Source organism: Gavialis gangeticus, unplaced genomic scaffold (genome assembly GCF_001723915.1).
Source record: "Gavialis gangeticus isolate Ggan-Ray unplaced genomic scaffold, GavGan_comp1, whole genome shotgun sequence".
Lineage (NCBI taxonomy): Eukaryota > Metazoa > Chordata > Crocodylia > Gavialidae > Gavialis > Gavialis gangeticus.
The window spans coordinates 62,566,791-62,588,772 of NW_017729025.1; the positions used below are offsets into that span (position 1 = coordinate 62,566,791).

The 21,982-nt window shown below is 42.5% G+C and overlaps 1 protein-coding gene across 3 annotated transcripts in view; it reads right to left on the reverse strand.

The window, feature by feature from the left end:
• Positions 1–21,982, reverse strand: part of NPAS3 (neuronal PAS domain protein 3) — a 992,068-nt gene that overhangs the window by 29,878 nt on the left and 940,208 nt on the right. For all 3 annotated transcript variants that reach the window (XM_019518905.1, XM_019518907.1, XM_019518906.1), the window contains one exon: positions 9,501–9,607. In XM_019518905.1, the coding sequence (XP_019374450.1) occupies positions 9,501–9,607 (107 nt within the window). The remainder of the gene's footprint in view (positions 1–9,500; positions 9,608–21,982) is intronic.

Below are 21,982 nucleotides of genomic sequence, written 5' to 3' on the forward strand. Positions count from 1 at the left end.
TACTCGGCCTTGGTGAGGCTGCAGCTGGAGTACTGCATCCAGTTTTGGGCCACACAATTCAAAAGGGATGTGGAGAAGCTTAAGAGGGTGCAGAGGAGAGCCACATGCATGATAAGAGGTCAGGAAAACAGACCTTATGATGAGAGGCTGAGAGCAATGGGGCTGTTCAGCCTGGAAAAGCGCAGGCTCAGGGGTGATCTGGTGGCCACCTATATGTTTATCAGGGGTGCTTATCAGGATCTGGGGAAACGTCTGTTCACCACAGCCCCCCAAGGGATTACGAGATTGAATGGTCACGAACTCCACTGTGACCAATTCAGGCTGGACATAAATAACTTCTTTGCTATCTGAGCCCCCAAGGTTTGGAACAGACTGCCGCTGGAGGCGGTTCAAGCACCCACTTTGAACGCCTTCAAGACACATTTGCATGCTTATGTTGCTGGGATCCTAAGATCCCTGCTGAGTTTCTGCCCCTGGGGCAAGGGGCTGGACTCGATGATCTTCCGGGGTCCCTTCCAGCCCAAATGTCTATGAAATCTATGAAAAGGCTTGCTGAAGAAGGAGACCTTGCCCCGAGAGGACTCAAAGTCATATCTATCTATTCTTGGGAGCAATTCAAGGGCCTAATGCCCTTGGGACCATGCCTAGACTCTGGGTTGGCCCAGGTCCCACTTCATTCATGTGGCAACTGGCCCACTAGGCAGACAAAAGTGCCAGACTCAAGGACAGAAATCAGGAGATTGCTTACATATTTTACATGAGACAATTAATGTGATGTAACCCACATCTTCCCCTTTCCAGGGGAGTGCCATCCTCAGGGAGCTTCAGAATTAGGGACCCTTTTGCTTGTTGTCCTACTGATCCCATACATATTGCTCACTTGGATGCCCAGTGGTTCACTTCAACAAAAATGGGTGGATAGTGTATCTCTCTATTTTACTCTGTAGGTTGGTAGTTCAGGCACAGTCCCTGGACAGGGTAGATGTGGATTTAGTCTCCTCAGGGTAAAGATGGCTCATAATCTAGGTCTCCCACTTTCTGGGCAAGTACAAATTATGGGCTCCTTCTCTTCTAGACTGAACATGGGATGTGTGCTTTAGCTTCATGTCAGTATTGCTAACTCTTCTGGGTAATCTGAATCCTGAGATGATAAAAGCATTTCCCTTGCATCCTAGGATGGAGCAGGAATTCAGACATCCTCCTGTGTCTTGTGTTTCCTGTTGGCACTTCTCTGCTGAGCACCTAAGTGGTCTGGATCACCCTTGGGAGGGGTCTAGCTTTCCCTGTTCACTGTACAGGGAGCCAAGGTTCCCAACCCTATTGATTAGGACCACCACACCAAAAGCAAAGGGTCTAAATTTGAGGCACTGCAACACTTAAATGGAAGCACCTACAAGATCGGTTTGGATCTGGCCCTTAATCTCCATGTGCCTCCAAGTCCTCATCAGTAAAATGATAATAACATACTTTGCTACCTCAAGGATGGCAAAAGGATTGTTCTGAGGATACGTGTATTGATGTCTGCATGGGACTCAGATACTGGGGTGATAAATTCCATACCTAGACTGAGCTACAGAACCCAGACACTAGTAATAATTGATAAGAATAATATGTGATTCTGAAGTGATACTGGCTTCAGAGCATTAACAAGAAAATAAGGTTGAAAACCCAAACTCTAGTTTTTGTGTTAAAATCAGAAGTAGCTGTATATTCTTTTTACATAATATAAATATGTTTCCTTTGTGTACTTTCTTTAACAAGTCCCTTCATTTTATTTCCATCTCCCCTTATCTCTTATTTTCTCTAGCTGCTGTATCCCCTCCATATCCAGCCAAAAGGGCATAAACAGTGCAATCTCAAAAAGCAGATACCAATGTCTGCCTATGGTGTGAACAAACAGGTTTACTATGGAGGCAGCTGGTCAGTCTATTGCCTTTGCAATACTTTATAAAACAAAATAAACCACCCTTTCATCAGACAGTCAGGCTGGCTTAGCTTAAGATTAGCTAAACATCAGACATTCTATCACAGTAATTTAGAATCAATCTTGCCGGGTAGTGACGATAATAAACTTGTACAAAAATGAGATTCATTTGTATATTTTAGCATTTTATTTCAGTCACAGAATGCAAAAACCTGACATTGGAATCAGTGTGATTTTTTTATGATTGAAGATATTAAACACTACAAGAGCATTGAAATTTCGATCTGATTAGGATCAAAATTCCTCAGGATCAAAACACTTAGTTTTTTCCCCCTACAGTTTTACTAATTGTGTGCTACTTGACATTGCAGAGTTATTCCACAGCATGATAACAAAATATGTGAAGTGTATTTTACTGTTAGGAATTATCAACTCCTTTTATTTGTTTTTCATGTGTTTGAGGTTATTAAGAGAACGAAAAATTATGCCTGATGTGCATATGTTAAAAGGGTTACTTCAATGCAGCTGGTAGACTAAATCACTAAGCAATATTTTGTATGTCAATAGGAATTTCCTACTGAACATGCACAAAAGAAATCATGAATATATAACTGATTTTAAAGCATATTGATGGGCAAGATTCCTTGAAAAACAGGAGAGCAGTGACCAAGGTGAATGTGGAATAGTTTATTTTCAGAAAATCTGGATTATTCAAACCACTGGAAACCAGATAAAAGTAGATCAGAGAGAATGCTACCAAACGTATTCATCAGAGACCTTTGCTTTATGGGAAATGAACTGCCCTTGCTAGCTGTTCCTGAGGAATTGTGTTTCTTATAGCTGTAAATCAAATCCTGAAGAAATAGGATGATGTTTCCCAAGCAATAGCTGAGGATGACAAGTATCTTTTTTGTCAGTGTCAGGTTTCTGAATTTAGACCTCAATTAGGATTCCAAAATGAAAAGGCACATATTATATACCTATATATACTTGTGACAGTGTTCTTACAAGCAATATATTCATTTTCAAATTCTGGTACATTGTTCTATATTTGTCCAAGTGTATTTTCATGGTTTCCTCTAAAGGTCTTGACTCTTCTACATCCTGTCTGGTTTCCCAGCCAGAAAGTACTTGATGTTACTATACAATGAACATCATTAATTTTTAAATTAATTGGGGATATGTATGTTTGTACAATATGACACTGTTTCCAGGCTCCTTAAATCAGAAAAGGTTTTATAGCTAGCAACAGAGGAAAAGTTTCTATACTTGGTGAAATGCTACATTCTGTAGTGCAGTAGGTGCCAGGTACCACAGTGATGGGACCTTATTTCAAGCCATACAATATACTTACACAGTGTTGAAACCAGACTCAAGAATCATTTTATTTATTGATTACTTTGTTGGTATTTATTTGAGGGCAAACTCCTTCCCCCCAAGCTCTACAGCCACAGGGAGTCGCATCATCAGAATGTTTTTTAATAGGTAATGAACAATGCCATATCTGAGTCATTAAACTGAAAGAAAGTTAAGTGGATTGTCTATTATGAACAAGTCTTTACCATAGGCCTAATTTTTCACAGTGAATCCTAATGACTTCTCTGTAGTCAGTCTAGGAAAACCTTTAAGAATCACACACTACCCAACTGTTCTCAGTTTGTAGGATGTACCCAGCCCTGCTTTCAAGTAGTCTCTCTTGGGCTGTGGTGAGCACTGAACAGGACTCAGTAGGTAAATCATATTCTTGGTGGTTATCCTGGGCTTGGCATGGAAATTGTGTGGAAAGGCCTAAAACTACACGGACTATTTTATGCACATATACTTGCATGCTTCATTTATGCATGCATAAGATCTATGTGTAAATCAGGAGTTCAATTCCTACTTACCCAATATGGACATGCAAAAGTAGCTTGCAAAAATCAGCCTAGTTTAGCCTGGAGATAAACTCGAGGTAAAAGCTTCCAGAATAATTGTAGACACTGAGTCAAGATTGCTTTGAACATTTAGCCCATTAACTGATAGGTTTGTATACTGTACACGTACAGCACATTACAGGTCTGTAATAATATGATTGATTTTGAATGCAAACCTAGAGCTCCATGATTTCTGGAGAGGGAAGTGTATTGCATATATCTATAATACATATATGCAACAAGCAAACGTTGAGGAAATAACAGATATTTTAGCATGGAAGTACCTGAGGACAACAGGGATTTTTTGGGATTTAGAAAAAGTTCAGTGATCCATTAATTCATCTATTGGTGAGTACTCTTAACTATTCATAGGAGAAGGCTGTAGCCTGGAACTCTGAATAATGCTTTTATCTCATTTCCTTATTACGAGAAGCCGGCATGGGATTCAGTAGAATGCAGAAGCTATAGGCCTGTGTCAGTTACAAATTATGTCTGCAAATTATTAGAAAAAATGCTGGATTTGCAATTGCATTATGCCAGTTAATATATGCTGATCAGGTGGGTTTATGAAGGGGAGTGCACTGAGAGACGATGCAAAAAAAATATTGTGTGAGATACATATGATATTTGTTACTGGCTCATTTAGTGATATGCTCATCTATTGGTAAACCAGTGAAAATTAATGCAAAACACACAGAAAAATTATCTGTCAAAATCATTTTTTTCTGTCCTCCTGTGAAGCAATGTAAGATGGATATTCATTTAACTTGGTTGAATTATATAAAATACCTTTGACCATGGTATCTGTGAAAAAAAATCAATAAAAAAGCCAGAGGAACAAGACAGGAAACATATTCCTAATCTGTGTTTTTTAAAGAAATTAAGGCAGCTATTCAGCGCTTGTGAGGATACTGCGATGTAGCATTCTATAAGGTAAAAGCCAGCAGGTAGGGTGTTAATGCTCTCTTAGCACTTTCTTTTGAAGATCCACCAGATTCTAACAAATATAAAGCACTAAAATGAAACCTTGTCCCCACTGAACTCAATGTAACTTTTACTGTTTACTTCAATGAGGTCAGGATTTCATCCCTATAATTTTACTCTCTAAAGATTGATCCCACTGCTGTAGAAGTCAATGGGACTAGAAGGGCAACAGTTCTCATAAAAAAGTCCCAGTCTTACAGACTTGAAGATTTTCTTCACTGTACTTCTTACTATGGTGACATTCAAGTAACTCCTGCTTTTATCTACAATCCTATAATAAGTTTTCCTTTTCAGAAATTACTTACGGTTTGCTGTGATTTAAAGACAGTTTACCATCAACAGCCATCCTGAGCATTTTTGTGGGTTTGTGGAACTATTTGTTCCTTGCTTATTTTCCCTTTTTGGGGACTGACTAACCAGGAATTAAAGGAATGATGTATTAGTCTTCCTTGGTTATGTACATGCAGAGTTCACTGTACAGCAGTTTTACTTTTCTTTGGTTTGGTTTACGTTTACCACTGGATTTTCACTTGCACTTTGAGACTCTGGATGTTTTAACTCTTTTATCCCTTTATCTTTTGTAAATCTATCAAGTGTTTCCTATCCCTTCTGGAATTCTTTTTCAAAACACGTCCTTTTCAATCAGCAACTCCTTGAAGTTTTGATTCTATTTTACCATTGGGTTTTCTTAGCTTTTCCACTTTGGTTCTGAGTCTCCTCTTTACATTACCTTTTGCACACTGTGTTAGCTCAGACGAAACTATTCTAGATGGAGCAGTTGGTAAACCTAAAAATACTTTTGCTTCTTTTAGGTTAAACAGGGTAAACAGCACTTCTGCTTTTGAGGCACTGCAGTTCTGCTAGGCTATCTGGTGATCATGCTTGGTTTCACCTGAATCCATGTAATCTGCAACAGCCAGCACCTGGTCAACAAAGTTCTTGTATCTTGGGCTTCACATTTGTTTTTCATCATAGAAAGGGATTTTACTCTTCCTATCTCAGATCTGTATTTACTCATTTAGGATAGGCAGTTTACCATTAAATGTTCCCCCCCCACCCTTGTATGCCTACAACATGCCTTTTAATTGCTAGAAATGTTGATTATTCCTCTGAGTGAGAGTATAAAGACCTTCCTCTTCTTCAAGGGTTGTAATACCTACTTTAACTTCTTGAGATACACCCTTCTGAGATGACAGGTTTGCTTGGGCATTTTTTTTACCATAACCTTGGTCTATGACTGCCATATACCTTGTCCCTAATTGAAATGTATTTTGATTTATTGGTTAAAACCAGGACTTGGTTACTGAACAGTGTTGCACAATGCACTTCTTGATCTCAGTATCCCAGTCATAAAATTTACATGTAAGTAGTAGTTAGGGTTCTTGGGTTGAAAAAATGGTGTCTATCATTATTATTTTTATTAGTACTATTTTTATCATGGGGGAACTTAAAGGCCTAATGAAAATTTCAGTCCCATTGTGCTACTGTGGGAAAAAACACACAGTTGGAGACAGTTCCTGTGCTGAGGACTTTGCAATCCAAATTGACAAGATGGGGAAAAAACAAAACAGGTAACAGGTGAGATATGATGTGATTTTCTGCTGGTCAGTTTCTGAGCTTGCACCACAGGGAGTCTCCTGAGTTGTAGTTCAGTGTCTGTCTACTGGAACACTGTAGCAGGACTACACCCCAGGGCGAGTCCTGATGCCCCCTGGTGGCCACATGACTCCTGCCTCCACTCCAGCTCCTCAGAGTACCCTTCCTTTTCCTTTCCTGCCATGCCTTGATGGAACTATTATGGTGTTAAGGGAGGCTGCCCCAGGGTCCTAGAGCGAGCCCGTGTTCACTTTGGCCAGCTGGTACCTCTTGTACCCAGCTGGCCCCAGTTTTGCCCCTTTGGCAATTAAGTTATGGTCCTCCTGGCTCTATCAGTACCTCAAAGCACCAGCTGCCTTACAGGCTATATTCATGGTTTCTGTCCTCCCCTGTAGCTACATCCATGCCTCAGAGATGTTACTCCATGTTCATTCTGGGTTCCTTGGTCCCAGTGCAGCTTTTGGCCCTTGGGTCCTGAACCTTTGTTCATGCCTCAGCCTTCCTAGCCTGGGCCTTTTATTCTGGCTGTGTCCCTCAGCCCATGTCCACTGCCTCAGACCTTGGCTCCTGGCCCCCTGCCACATTTTGCACTCATGTGCTCTGGGCCCCTGATCCCACCCTCATGCTCTGGGCCCCTGGTCCCAGTCTCATGCTCTGGCTCCTGGCCTCAGTCTTGTTCTCTAGGCCAGACCTCAGCCCTCAAGGTCTCCAACCCTAGGCCAGGCTGTTCTCGTTGTATCAGCCTCAGCCCTCTGTGTCCCTGACCCCAGGCCAGGCTGCTCATGGTGTATGAGCCTCAGCTCCCTGGATCCCTGAACCCAGGCTAGGCTGCCTGTCACAGAGTGCCCCAGCAATCACCCCTCCGTGGCCTCCACAGCTCCCCCATATCCACAACCCAGTCCTTTGGTATCAAGCTCAAAATGTAACACAAACACAAGCAAGCTGCTTCACAAACTAAAAGTCTTCCCCACTTGAGGTTAATGTTGCCCACAAGCCATACCTTCCTTGGAGCCCTCCCATCCCAGCTCCCTTGGGTAGCTTGGGTGCCTGCCCATCTGTCTCCAGCAGCCCTTTTCTCTGGAAGCTCCTCTCCCTGAAGCATGCAGGGCTTGGGCTTAGGCACTGTGTTTATGTGCCCCTTCCTGCCAAGTGGCTCTCCAGCCACGCATGGGGCTTCCACTTGGACTTGATGACCAGCCTGCTCTCCGCTGCTGCAACAGCCAGCTTCTCTCCCCTCTTAAAATGACAAGGGCCCCAGCCCCTGTTACAATCTTGCTACTTTTCACACTGCCTCACTTGGTTCTTGTCCCACTGCTTGATGTTTCATAAACCATATTCTATCTCAGGCAGAACTGGTCAGTCAGAAGATTATGGTCTGTTTCAAATGGGATCTTCATCCTTGCCATGTGTGAACATTCTGAGTCATAAATATTATTTTATTTCCTCATCCAGATAGTGCAGCAGAACTGAAACTTGTCATATCTCATTTCCAATGTCAAATATACCAAGTATATTTCTGAATCTGCTTGTTCATTTCTGAGCAATCATATCCTAGATATTAAATGTCAGGAATGCAAGTGATGTAAATGCCATGCTGCTTTTGGTTGCTGTTGTTGTAACGTTCTTACAGAATGTTATTTAACTTTTTAACTTTCTGCTTTTTATCCCCCTTTTAGTTGCATATATTGTAGTTCCTACAGATTTCACAGGTTGTATCCTTTAAAGAGTTTCCAGAGCTGAAGTCTTTCTCTGCTGCCAATACCAAAGATGGTTGCTACACATTTGCAAAAATATGGTCATTTCATTCCAGTTTTGAAACTACAGTCATCCAGGAACCAGCTCTACTTTGTTTTTATTTAGGTATGAAAACACACTGTTTTCACTGTCTCCCCTTGCAGGTTGAATCTGAGGTCTAACGATGCAGTCAAGTGCTTCGGGTAGCTGCCACACAGAGGGGCAGCAGTAATTTCTGGTTGGTATTGCCACTGGTCATGACTCTGTGAGAGCAGGCCTCTTTTTTGGTTATCCCTCCCCATATCAGAAACCAGGGCAACTGCCTCAGTTGTCCTGTCCTAGTTACAGCACTGTGTTAAATTAGTTTGTTCTGTTGGTGCTACTGGACTGCAGATTTGTTTGGCCTTCTAACATAGGCTTTCTTCAATTATACTGTTTTTCTTTTTCTCATCACAAATTTAGGGTCTCTACTACTCTCAGTTGTGAAGTATTATATAAGTACAGTCCAGGGTAAACAGCTCTGTGGTTAATTCTTCTGTAAGTAAAATTCTACCAGTATTCAATGCAGGCTTTCTTAGATATGGTACCCATAAAAGCACATGAAAGACCATCACCATTGTGGCAAAAAAGCCCTGCAGCTTTTTATGAAAACAGTACAAAGATTTTAATGAAAGAACTAAGATGAAAATGGAAAGAATATGATCTAAAAAATTTGGGGGCTGACTTGCACCAATATGGTAAACACATGAATTTTAAGAGTGATTGTTGTCTCTTGTTATAGGTCTGTACCACTCCTAAATATGTTAGTCTAAATGGACACTGGAGAACTGCAAATACTAGGCATTTTTGGATGCTACAGTAAAAGGACCCATAACAGTAGAGAGAGGATAACATACTATAGGGTTAAATCATTGTTACATTCAAGATTCATTTTCCTACTACCCTACTTCCAGGCTACCAAACATACTTCAGCTGGCCTCCACATCAGAAGTCATCAGAAATTAAAACTAGGCTATGAGTTCATTTCTATGCTAGAGAGCGAGTTACATATTTGAGCAATGCCTCTTTGAAGAAGTAAAATAATGGACAGCACAAGTAACTGGACAATTATTAGAGACCACTGGAATACAAATTGAATTTCACATTCACACATATATGAACAATCTTATATACCTATCAAAGGACTTGAAAATACGCAATACAAAAAAATTACAAATTTGAACCACCTTCCACTAAACTAAAACAAAAGGCAGATGGATGATCAAGATCCACAATCATGAAATGTAAATAATAGTTCAGCAGCAATCAGGTGCTCTCCTAGCTTATTTTGACAAAACTGAGGTACTTACAGTCTAAGTGACTATGCCTGATCCCTTCCACATCTTCAGCATGAATGAAGTGGTAACATCTCTTCCCTACGATATCTACAGGGGTCAGATCCATGTAATCACTAATCCTAAAAAGGAAAAATACAGCCTATAATTTATGAAGGGAAAAATATAGGAATTGTCAAATTACTTAGAAACTGAAATCTGCAAAAACATTTTTCATTCCTGCAGACAAATAATGTAGTCACCACTATTTATTTGAGTGGAATAGCTGTATAAACAAGATACATCCTTTAAAACAGAACTGTTTTTAAAGAAACCTGCTAAAATCAGTTAATCCATTTAAATAAATGAAAAGTAAAGCTTCAGAGCACTTTCCCTCATAGAAGAAACACAGAGACAATATAATTCTATGAAATTACAAAGCATCAGCAACAATTCAAAATCCTCATTAAAAGACCAAGATAATTCAAGGTTACATAATAAAATAAAAACATGTTATGTTTATACCAGATGATTAGAGACACCTTTCATTTCAACAGATTGGTCTTCTATTGGGTATATTCATGAAAAAGCTCTTCAACAGTTTCTTGGCACAAAGTCCAAACTGACATTTCAAGGGATATAATTTAAATGCTGAGACATACAGATGCCTCGGGGTGTTATCTTTTTTAGTCTTATTCATTTGGGAGCTCAGCTTTCACTCCTGGCCCTTTCAACTGGGACTTTGTGCTTTATTCCACACAAACTTTTAAACCCTTTCAGCAGCTCTTCCTGGTCTGTGCTCTAGCATCTGTGTGTGTGTGTGTGTGTGTGTGCGCGCGCATGTGTGTGCATGTGCATGCATGCATGCATGTGCATGTGTATCCATCATTGATTGTCCAGATGTCAATGTCCTCAGGCACCAGTAAAGAAAAATATAACAGAAATGGAGAAACCTCTCAGGTGAACTGTTTACGCAAACATTTGATAAACTGCTTTTTGTTGTAAGCATATATTTTAGCAGTAGAAACAATTTTTAGGGTTCGAAATACAAATTCTGTGTAGGGCTAAACCTCTTCAAAACTACAAAGTATTACCATCACCCTCCACTTAATGAAGTTTTAAGACGTCATTGAATTCTTGAAATAATCAGAGTACCACCCAAATCACTGGCAGGAGGCAAGGTTTCAACAGAAATTGAACCATGTGATTCTCAGAGTTTCCCTGGAGGCTCACAAAGCAAATCAGGAGCTTGGACATTGACTGGGAGAACTATGTGTTTCAGAGAAACAGGAAATAAACAGGAACAGAAAAGCTGAGAAACAGGAACAGAAAAGCTGAGAAAGAAGGTAGCATTAGCCACAGCAATCCTGGCAGCATGGCCTTGGGGGTGGGGGGAAGGTTAAAAGAGAAAGCTTTGGGCTAGATGCAGCCTGAAAAAAAGGCTTGGAGCCATGAGCACAGAACTGTCTCCTGCTGTTTGATTCTTCTTGTGTTCAGGAAACCAGGAGATAGTACGTTCTTGGGGTTGTGTTGGGTTTTTTTTGGGTTTTTTTGGGGGGGGCGGGGGGGGGGAGGGTGTTGGTACATAAACAAGAATGCATTAAAGATACCTGATTCCACCATCAATTTCTTCTCCTAACAGAAACAACCTGCAGGGCCCACTAAGGTCAACAGGATTAGTAATAATATTTTTTCCCCAAAAATGTTTTTTCTGTAAAACTAGAGACCCTAGAATTTAAGTTTACAAGGCAAGGAGCTTCATAAGAGAGATATCAAGGATGCTCAGTAATAGTACCGGTTAAGAATCAAACAGATGCCCTCAAAATGCAAATTATTTTTTTCCCCAAAGTCTATAGCTGAGCTTATGAATTCAGTGTTCATTTTAAAGTTCACTGAACCTTCACAGTGAAGATCTGGCATTTTTAGAATGGGGGTGGAATAAACATATAACAGCAAACTGGTAAATTACTCATCAGTTTCTCACTGTCTGGAGCAATCCCTGGACTACCTGTGGCTGCGTTAGAGCCCAGGGGTAGGTCGCTCAGAAAGGGCTGTACATACTTCCCACTAGCCACCATGCCATGGTCCACTGTATTATATCAGATATATTATACCATATGATCCTACCAATCCTCTCACTAATTTGGTGCCCACCCCTTTATAACTGTAGAACATGAAGCTTGGGACATTCTGCTATTCCCATCCCTACTGCTGGGAAGATTTTTCCACTTCTGATCAAAAGCAAAGGGTTTTTTATGGCTTACAGGCAACACCTATTTATTTTCTCTTTGCATAGGCTAGTTATTTTCTTCCAGACTAGTTATGTTTTTTAATCTAGTCAGTATGTAAATTACCCAGTGGCAGAGGATGCTTGGTATCACTTTTCCCTGTGTCTGTGTGAACAAACTATGAGTTGATTTACCGTATTTACTTGAATAAAAGATGACTCTGGTTATAAGACAGATCCCCAATAATTGGGTTCTATATATGGAAAAAGCATAAATTTGCTGCAATTTTCCAGGTAAAGAATCTAATTATTGGAGGTTTGTCTTGAACGTGTTCCCTTCCACTGCTACAGCAGGGAAAATAAATGTAGGTGGTCACGCAGCCCCTTTGCTCTCTGCTTCCTCCCAAATTTTTCCCCTGGCAGACCCTTCCCTCTTTCCTTACTCTCAGACCCTACTTCCCCTGAGCACATGGAAGTGAGAAACAAATTTGAAAACAATAACCTTGAAAGTAAAGAGAGCTGTAGCAATTTGCATATAGTACCTATGGATTTAGCTTATCCAGAACTGATACATATTACCCTTTTTTGGAAACTGCTGCAAGTTTTAATACAGGTACTCCATAATCACAGTTTCAGGTAGTACTTTGGCATCTACTTATACAATACAAACTCTACTTGAAATTAGTCCAAAGGCAAAGGCTTATGATTTACTGCATAGTTCATTGGGCTGGGCCCCAGCAGAGTCAACAGCATTTAAAGCCATGGTGACCCCACAGCTCAGCACCACTCAGTATGTGCGTATACTCCAGATAGTCCCCACAAACGATCTATGTGCTAATTAGCCCCCTAGTTATGTCTGCAACCGGGTGTTCTTGTCACAAGTCCTGGCATCCTTCCAAAATTTATATGCAGATGAAGCACAGGACAACCTGATCTGAATTCAACTCATGAAAGGCTGAGAGAGGTGGTGACAGAGGGATTCTGGATGAACTGTTTGGGATCCCATTTGGGGATATTGGCCAGGCATTTAAGGCCAGTGAAGAAACAAGGATCATTGGAAATGGAAAAGAAAGGGAAAGCTCAGCCACTGGAGTGAAGAGGAAGTAAAAAATGTATGCATTGTCATGGCTTACTGTGACTTAATACAGAGTCAGTGGTGAGGAGGACTGTACTTAAGGGGCACTACCATATGTCTTATTTAAATTGGTTATATTAATTTATCTTTGTGGTAGGTTCCAGGGAAACACCCTGTGTCTGGATCCATGAAGGCAGTTTTCCCTAAGTGTTCCTGGGGATAACTGTTCTTCTGGTGTGTTTTAGTACCTGCTGAGGTGTTGGGGCTTAAAGCCCACTTTATGGAAATGAGAAGCTCCTCCCTAACTTGCTTCTGCAGCCATATGGCTGACAGCAGGTGAAACTTGGAGGCATCCAAACCCCAAGTCTCCAGGCTTGGGCCTGCACGTAGGATGCCTGCCAAAAGATCTTGGAAATATCTGAAGCCCCTGGTGTGGGTGGAGGATGTTTGCCAGTTGTAGGACCACTTATGGTTCTGAACTGACTCGTGGATTTGGACTCGATTTGGCTGATTTGGCTTGGAGCATGGCATTTTTGGCACCAAGGGGAGAGTATAAAGGCTGGCTCTGGACCTCCCAGTGCCAGCCTGGTATTGCAGTACCTCCAGGCCTGGTTTCTATTCCTTGTGGAGGGACTGCCCACCCATTTTTTTTTAGGATCAAAAGGTTCTCATTAGCATGTTTGCCCAATGTGGGCCATGTGTTTTATAGTTATGTTTAGTATTGGCTGCATTTAATCCACTTCATGGATGGTTTCCACTGCTGAGCACATGCTGCTTTTGGCAGCAGTTTAATGGTAGACAATATATTTAGTGAGATTTCCTAGTATGAGATTATAAAATGGGTTTTTTTCCCCATGATAATTGGGGAGGGACTCATCTTATATTTGAGTAAATACAGTAATCCCTGGTTCAATAATCCCTCCCCATTTGGGTCGGCACTTGAGCGTGTCTACAATATAAGGCACGTATGTAAGATGCAAAAATATTTGCCTGAGTACTTTCCTGATTAAGAACAGATTTAAGTGTGTGCTTAAAAATTGCTAAACTGGGGTCTTGTGTTTTAATCAGAGAGGTAAAGCCCAATTTGTTCTTGAAACTAAGCAAGGCATGATGGGGTCACCAGAAACCATCAAAACCAATGGAAGTCTTGCCTTTAGCTTTAGTGGAAGATGGATTAAGTCCCTAGTTTGTATTTAATTTGGACCTGAGAGGTGGGAATGTTTTTTGGTCAGGAAAACATCTGCTACTTATGCTTGCTGTAGGGACCGCTTGCATTTGTATTGATTTTGAACTTAGTAATGTCTATAATAAGGTTATAGCCAAAGTAATATTGTTGGAAACATATCATTTCCCACAGAATTGTCAGAGCCCTTCTGAATGGCATAACTGTGATCAAGAGTGGAGACTTTCTTGCTGCCTTGTAGTTTAGTAATTGAATAAAATAGTTCAGTATTTTCTGCTGCAATGGGTTAGTTAGGTGTATGAACAGAGTTGTAAAGCAACGACAGATCCACTTACCACAACAGAAAGCTCTGAGGATTAAGATAATAGTAAAACCTCTATTTCCAGCATACAGAAACAATCAGAAGACCTCTTGAAGACCTCTAGCAACTGTATGGTTTGGGCAGGAAGCTGAACTGTAACAGCAAGAATAGCTCTAGAGTCCAAGACTCTTCCTCAGTTTTCTATCTGTTGGATAATCTGTTCAGATGCAGCTTCATTAGAAGCTGTAGAAAACCTCCATTTGTAATATATTTATTAGAGCTTGCTGAACAATCAGTGCTTAAAAATGCCAACATTCAGTTTGTGCTGCAGAATTTAGAGGGTCTGTAGAGAATGAAGTAGGGAACTGCGGGAAGAGAAGATAGTTTTGTAATCAGGGCAGTTGAATGCTGCCCTGGAGAAATGGACTCTATCCCCGGCTTTGCTAGAGAGTTCCTAAGCAATGGTGAGATTGTGGCCACTAACTTTGTGGTCTTAATTTTCTTGATGCCTAGCTTGACACAGCTGGGTTCTGATTTTCAGAGAGGCTGGAGTACTCACAACTGTGATTAAAACCAGTGAAAGCTGTGGAGGCTTATCTTATTTAAAGAAAAACAGCTATTAGATGTCCTTAGTGAAGGGCCCAGTCACTGAGGCTCATGAAATTTGGGCCACTTTTGCAAATGTTGTCCTTATTCTATCCTTGCTTCAGTTTCTTTGCATTAATATTCTCTTATTTTACAGGGAAGCTTTGAAAAGAAGTATGTTTGTGAGGTACTTGGACACCACGGTGATGACCCCCATGAGAATAATATGAGGAAATTAATAATTCAGTGTTTTGTGCCAGGTTTAGATGGTGTGCAGTAAATAAGGGATAACTCCCCACAATGAAGTGGGAAGGTAAACATATCAAGCAGTTCTTTTTACTTAGTACTATCCATACTGCTCACTGGACACAATTAAAGATTATCAAAATGCACATACAGAGGCAATTTTAATTCTGCTATTTTCTAACCTGAGTGCTTGACTTATGCAATATTAACAACTTTCATTTAACTAAGACTTCTTTGTAAATAATGGTATATTAATATTGAAAAGTTAACTTACTAGTCACTCTGGGCATTAGTTTCTTCCCTTGAGCTTAACATTTGAAATGGTGCAAGTGCTAGAAAATACTATGAGTACAATCAGTCAAATAGGGCAAGTAAACTGTGGAATCAGATCCACAAGACCTGAGTTTATAAAACAACATAAGTAAAACACAATCAGTCGAGATTAGCCAGAAAGTTGGTTGGTTATTTTTTTACCTTAAAAAAATGCCCAAAATAAAAGTATGGTTTCCCTGTCAGTCAAGGATGCCAACATGCCAAGAGACAGGACACCACAATATATCAGTCTATGATTGCTTGGAAAAAACATTTTGTTATGTAAATCTTCATAGGCACACTAAAGCTGGGATATAAATTGCACTGTTAACCCCTTGAAAAGTGGTGTTGCCTACATTATGTTGTTTAATGTCTTAATTTAAGGCCAATCCTGAAGCACCCCAGCCACCATGGCCAACCCATTGACAAATTAAATAAAACAGCTGGTGGAGGAATGGGGGTTGATTCTGCAAGGTTTTTAGTACACTGGCCCCATTGCACAAAGCATTTAAGTACATGCCTAGCTTTAGACATGACTTGTTCCATTGACTTCAACAGCATTGTTTACATGGCTAAAGCTCAAAGTTAAGAAAATGTTTAAGTGCTTTGCTGGATTAGAACGAGAGTGTTCAGCACACCTAGAAGGCTTAAGCCCAGGTAAAGGAGGCTGCAGGCAGAAGCCAGAGGGACTGTCTGCCACAGAGGCCGTGTGTAGATGAAATGAGAGGCATGTGTGCATGACACTTTAAAGTCGCCTAAATGCTTTTGCACCTCTTTAATGGTGTCAGTGTTTGCACGCCTCAGCAGCACATTAATTCCAGCCGCTGTAGGAAATTCAGTGGCATAAAATGCCTTAAATGATTTGGGGCGCAGCTAACTAAAACTTTTTCAAGGAGGTTTAGTTTGGTGTCCCTGCAGCCACGGAGTGAAGCACCAGGCTCCGAGCAGCTCTGTGGCTCCGTAGGAAGCCCTGCAGGCAGCCTGCCAGCAGCCTGGGAAAGCAGGCTCCACCCAAGAAAAGTTGTGAGCCTGATCTCCCCTTCCCCTGCTCCCCCCCCCCCGGAGCCTGCCTGACTGCCTGAGCTGCACGGGGACCCAGTGCTTCCCTCCATGGCTGTGGTGGCCCCTGGGACCACCCGAGCTGGGTGCCTGCAGGTGGGTGCCATCTGTGGGGGGCTGCTGCTGCTGCGGAGGGAAGCACTAACCCCCCCACTTCCCTCCCCCGGGCCGCTCTGCCCGCCAGCAACTCACCCTCCCCTCCCCACCACAGTGACAGGTAAGTCAGCAGAGTGTGGGCACAACACAGGGGTTTAATCAGCCCTAAATTGAAGCGGTGTTTTTTAAAACTCACCACTTCAATTTAGGGCCTCCGTTTTGTCTACACATGCCCAGAGTAAGTGAAACATGCAGATCTGCAGAAGCAAAGCCCTACATTCAGGAAGCATCATGGCATGCATGCTACTTTGGCCTGTAGTCTGTACTAATAAGTAGGGGTCTACTTAATTTGTGGTTTTGCAGTTTTCACAGAAACCAAGGAAAACAGCTTTGTCTATGATCACCAGGAAATACTGCATTGGCTGCAATTACCTGCAAAACTGACCTTAAAAAAGTGTGTAATCACTGCAGCTATAGATTACGTGATTGGGAGTTACCATCTGCTAGTGATGTAGACTAAGTGAAGTTGCCAGTCAGTGAGGTAAAAATGTTTCAGCACCATTTTTAAAAAGTTAAAAGTGCCCTCCAACCAATCAGCAGTGAGGGGCAGGGCCACTGGGAAATGCCCGCAAAATCGGCATTTAGTGTCATGACCAAGCCATGAAAATTGCATTGTCTCACCAGAAGTTAAGTAGATCCCTTAGTAATAAGTGTTGCTTTGCAAGGCCACATTACTCTTTTGGCTATTAGCTCTTCCAGGTGTTTAGCAATCTCTGCAGTTTAATTCTCCATGAGTAAAGCTCCTTAGACACGCTTTGATTCTTCCTCAACACTGGACCTTTTAGCTGTTGGCGGAACATAGGTTCTGAGCATTAACAACTCATGCCATAGTCAATAGGAGCAGAGCCATTAGCTCAGTACCTAAGACAATGACCAGTACCATTACTGGTACCATTTTCATTTGGTGACTTAATGGGGATTTAAACTTCTAATTTAGGCATAGGCAAGTGGTAGGAGAGCCACGGGGGTGCACATGCCCCTCCTGACAGGGTCGGTGCCCCCCGATGGCCGACACTGATGCTGTCAGTAGGGCTGGTACCCCCCTTAACAGGGCAACTGCCGTCAGTGGCTTCTGTGGGTGCCCCCCAGATTCAGGAGGCACCAGTCACTCATGAATTTAGGTATCCAGTTTTTGAAAAAAATTGACCAAAGCTTCTGGATGTTCTGATGTTTATATGGTAAAAACTGAAACCTAAAAAGTGAAACTCTCCTCAGAATCTGGATAGTAAATGTTTTTGTGTGAGCTTTTTAAGGTTCTGCTTTTATAGCACTCAAAAGTTAGAACCCACTTAGCATATGTACATGCTTACTCACTATGCTGGGATTGGTGAACCCACAGTGCATGTGCTTCATGTGGCATGGGCAGCGCTGTGTATGGCATGTGAGCCCTGGACACTCAGTCCAGGGAGGCACCAGAATAGAGGGAGGTTTGAGCCTTGTGGAGTAAAGTGGAGACAGGGTGTGCTAAGACCTAGGTTAGGCCTTCCCTATCACTGATACAATTGCCAAATTCAGGGCTTTTGATCTTCACTCACAGTATAAAACTGTGGTGACTATGCAGGGATAGGTTAACTTGGTAGCAACACCTATTGATTGTAACACCTCTCTTGCAGCAACATCCTGCCCTTGAATGCACTTCATGCAGCTGGCAGCTCGAGACGCATAGTCCCCTCAAAGGTGCAGCTTCCAGCTAGGGATGACAGAAGCTCCTCTTGTTTCCCTCAGCCCCAATAACAGAGAGGTTGTCTCCAGATCATATTGCCATGGAGGCAGTGGTGGCAAAGAGACGGTCCCCAGCTGCTCATTCAGGGGATGGAGCATGCTCTCCTTGCCCTCACTGTACCTGCAGATGGCCAGGGGTTGTGCTCAACAGCCTCTACCAGTTCCTGGCATGGAAAGGACAGGCTGTCTTTGACAGCCACTGCTCCAGGAGAGATGTTTAGTGGATTGGGGCAGCAATGACTGTAACAGCTTGCAGCTGTATTCCCCATGGGCTTTCACAGATCCAGCTATTGTCCATCCTTCTCCTACAAAGATGCTCCTATTTGAAATGGAAACTTTTGGGGGGTGGATCTGCCATCTTTGTAGCACTACAGACTGAATGCATGCATATTTGCTTTCAGTAGCACTATACGGGCATATATATGACTACAAAAGTAATGTGTGTCCAAGGCCGTTAGTTTTACATGTACACCAAGTATTATTTGATGGACTAGGCAGTACATAAAAGGCAACATGCTCAGCATTCAGGAATAATTTAGAGTAGAAGTCATTTAAGAACATTTAAGTTAGTGAGAGGAAGTGGATGATGATTGCACCTAAAAATCAGCCAATTTATTTAATTCCTAACTATGGATATAAGTAACTCATACAGGCACCATGCTGTTTAAATACAAGTCCCCACTTTTTATATTTATTTAGGTGAAAAACTGGCAATTGGGAAGATTTAAAAAAAATCATAGATAAATGAAACCCTGTTGCAAGTCTTGCTATACAACAGTAGCAGCCTTAGGGGAGGACAGTCAGGCAACTGTCCAGGGCCCCACACTTTATAAAAATAAACATTAATTACACTGAATATTTGTAGTATTAATATTGTATTAAGATACTTTCATTGAAGTTTCATGGACAGGGCAAAGTGAAATTGAAATTGAAAATGTCCAACTTGCTTATAGGTCATCAAAATTAAGCCACTAAGGGGCCACGAATGACTCTCTTGTCCAGGGCTCCAGCAACCCTAAGGCCACCACTGTATACAATAATGTGCTAATTCTTTAGAAATGCTCAGTGTTAGCTAACTGAATCATTTATCACTGAATGAAAACACAACTATGCACCTGCTTCTACTCTGGGAATGAGGGAGACTCAGGCAGGCTATACACAAACACTTAATAATGTCATGCCTGCATCCTGCTGTTCCAAACAGGCAGCCACTAAAATCCCTGGAAGTATAGAAGTAGACATCTTACAAGCACTGAGCTCACAGTATACTATGTAAACCTCTCTCCCCTTGAGGTGGCAATACTTGTGCTTCATACTTCACTGCAGGTTGCTGCTAACATCCCTATAGTTCCATAAATAGTGCTTACTGTTGCCCCTGCATCCTCACGTTTCTACATGTCTTTGTAAATAAATTTAAAGCAGTGCTGCTCCTGCTGCAAAACAGGGAGAGCATCTTCAGGCACTGTCTGGCCAACCTAGTAAGGAGGGCTATCGGCAGGGGCAGGCAATTATTTCAGGCAGAGGGCTGCTTCACAAGTTTTGGCAAGCTATTAGGGGTCGCATGGGTAGCCCCGCCCCTTGACAGTTGCCCTGTCCCCTGGTTGTCACATTGGGATCAGAAGTCCTGCCCTCTAACCCCTGACCTTTGCCACCAGAAGTCCCTCCCCTTGCTGCTCCCCCCCCTCAAATACTCTTTTTGGGAGGGGAGGTTGCCATCTTAGAACCAGAAAAAAACCAAATCATACATTAGAAGTCAAACACCTACTATATTTTAATTTTGTTACAAAAATATCTGTCATGAATTGTGATTCTTTACTGTATATAGAAGAGATTGCATAATAACTCAAAAATAAAGTGTCATTCTTATATTGTGTGTTTGTGTGGTGGGGTGTGGGAGTGTCTGGGGGGGGTTTAGAGGGTGTGGCTGTGTAGGGGGGCATAGGGTATGTTGGGGTGTATGTATATGTCAATGGGGGTTGTGGGAGCAGGGTGTGGGTGTAAGGGTATGGGGTGTAGGGACCCCCACACGCTTCCCCCATGGTATGCAGCCCCTGTTGCTTGGCAGCAGTAGCAGGTGGGGAGGTCAGGGTGCTCGTGCCTGGCGCAGGTGCAGCTCCGGCCAGTATTGCATGGGGGGAGGGAAAAGAGCCTGCTATATCGCTGGGGCTCTGGACTGTGGTCCTGCAGCTCCAGCACTCACAGCAGGGGAAGTCCCACACTGGAACCTGTTGCTTCCCCTGCACTTTGCTGCCCAGGTCCCTGCACTCTGCCAGGAGTGGAGGGAGCCTCACCCCATGCTTCCCTGCGGAGTCTAGTGTGGGGCTTCTCCACTGCAAGTGTGAAGCTGCAAGTGTGCAGTGTGGAGCCCAATGATAGGGCAGACTCCACTCCCTCCCCCAATGCAGCACTGGCCAGAGCCATGCCCCACCAGGTGCGAGTTCAAGGCACAAGGACTCTGACCTCTCCACCTGCTGTTGTTGCCAACAGCGGGGGTTGCACTCCATGGGGGGGATATGTAGGGGGTCCCTATACCCCCCCACCCACAGCCTGCTCAGCTGAGCTCCATGCTCCTGCTGCCCCTCTGGGCGCAGGCTCTGTGCTGCGTCTCCACCTCCATCCAGCTGCAACTCTACCCCCTGAACCATCCCACTGCTTCCCTACCTGCTACCCTGAGTAAGCAGGTTCCAGCTGCAGCAGGAGCCCCACCCAGAAGCTGCTGGCTTAGCAGGGCCCTTCTGCCCAAGAGAGTGGAAGCAAGGCCCAATAGGGTATGTTGGGGGGGTTGTACATGTGGGCACCTCATTCCCAGCCTGCAGGCTGTATTTTGCTAACCCCTGTCCCATGAGGAACTGGGATCAAAACCCTCCAGCAACAGAGCACATAGTCCAGAGGGGAAGGACTTGAAGAAAGAACTTAACTCTGGGAAAGGGCCAGAAAGCGACAGGACTACAACAAGTGGTATGAAAGGGGACCAAGTAGGTCACAATGCAAAATACATCCAATGCATATACACAAATGCAAGAAGTATGAGGAATAAACAAAAAAAGCTAGAAGCTGCAGCTTGTGAAAATAACTAGGATATGATTGGCATTTCAGAGACCTGGTGGGACAGCTCTTATGACTGGAATGTCAATATTGAGGGTTACACTCTACTTCAGAAGAACAGTGTTGGGAGAAAAGATGGTGGTGCTGCCTTGCATGTCAAAAACACATACACTTGTTCCCTGGTTCAGGAGGAGGAAGAGAGCAAGGCAGAATGCATTTGGGTGAAGATAAAAGGTGAAAGATGCTATTCTAATATAATGGTGGGGTTTTATTATAGGCCATCAGATCAGGAAGAAGAGATGGATAACATTTCAAACAGGTGACAAGTTTATTCAAAAGCTATGGGATAGTACTGATGGGAGACTGCAATTTTCCAGATATCTGCTGGAAAAAACAATGCAGCCAAACATAAAATTTCAAGCCAGTGCCTAGCTTGTGTGGAGGACAACTTTCTATTCTAGAAAGTGGAAGATACAACTAGGTGATCATCTATTTTGGATCTTGTCCTCACCAATTACATCCTTCACCAACTGGTGGAGGATGTAAAGATGATGGGTAACTTGGAAGGAAATGATCACGATATGATCAAGGAGTTAATAGGTATGGT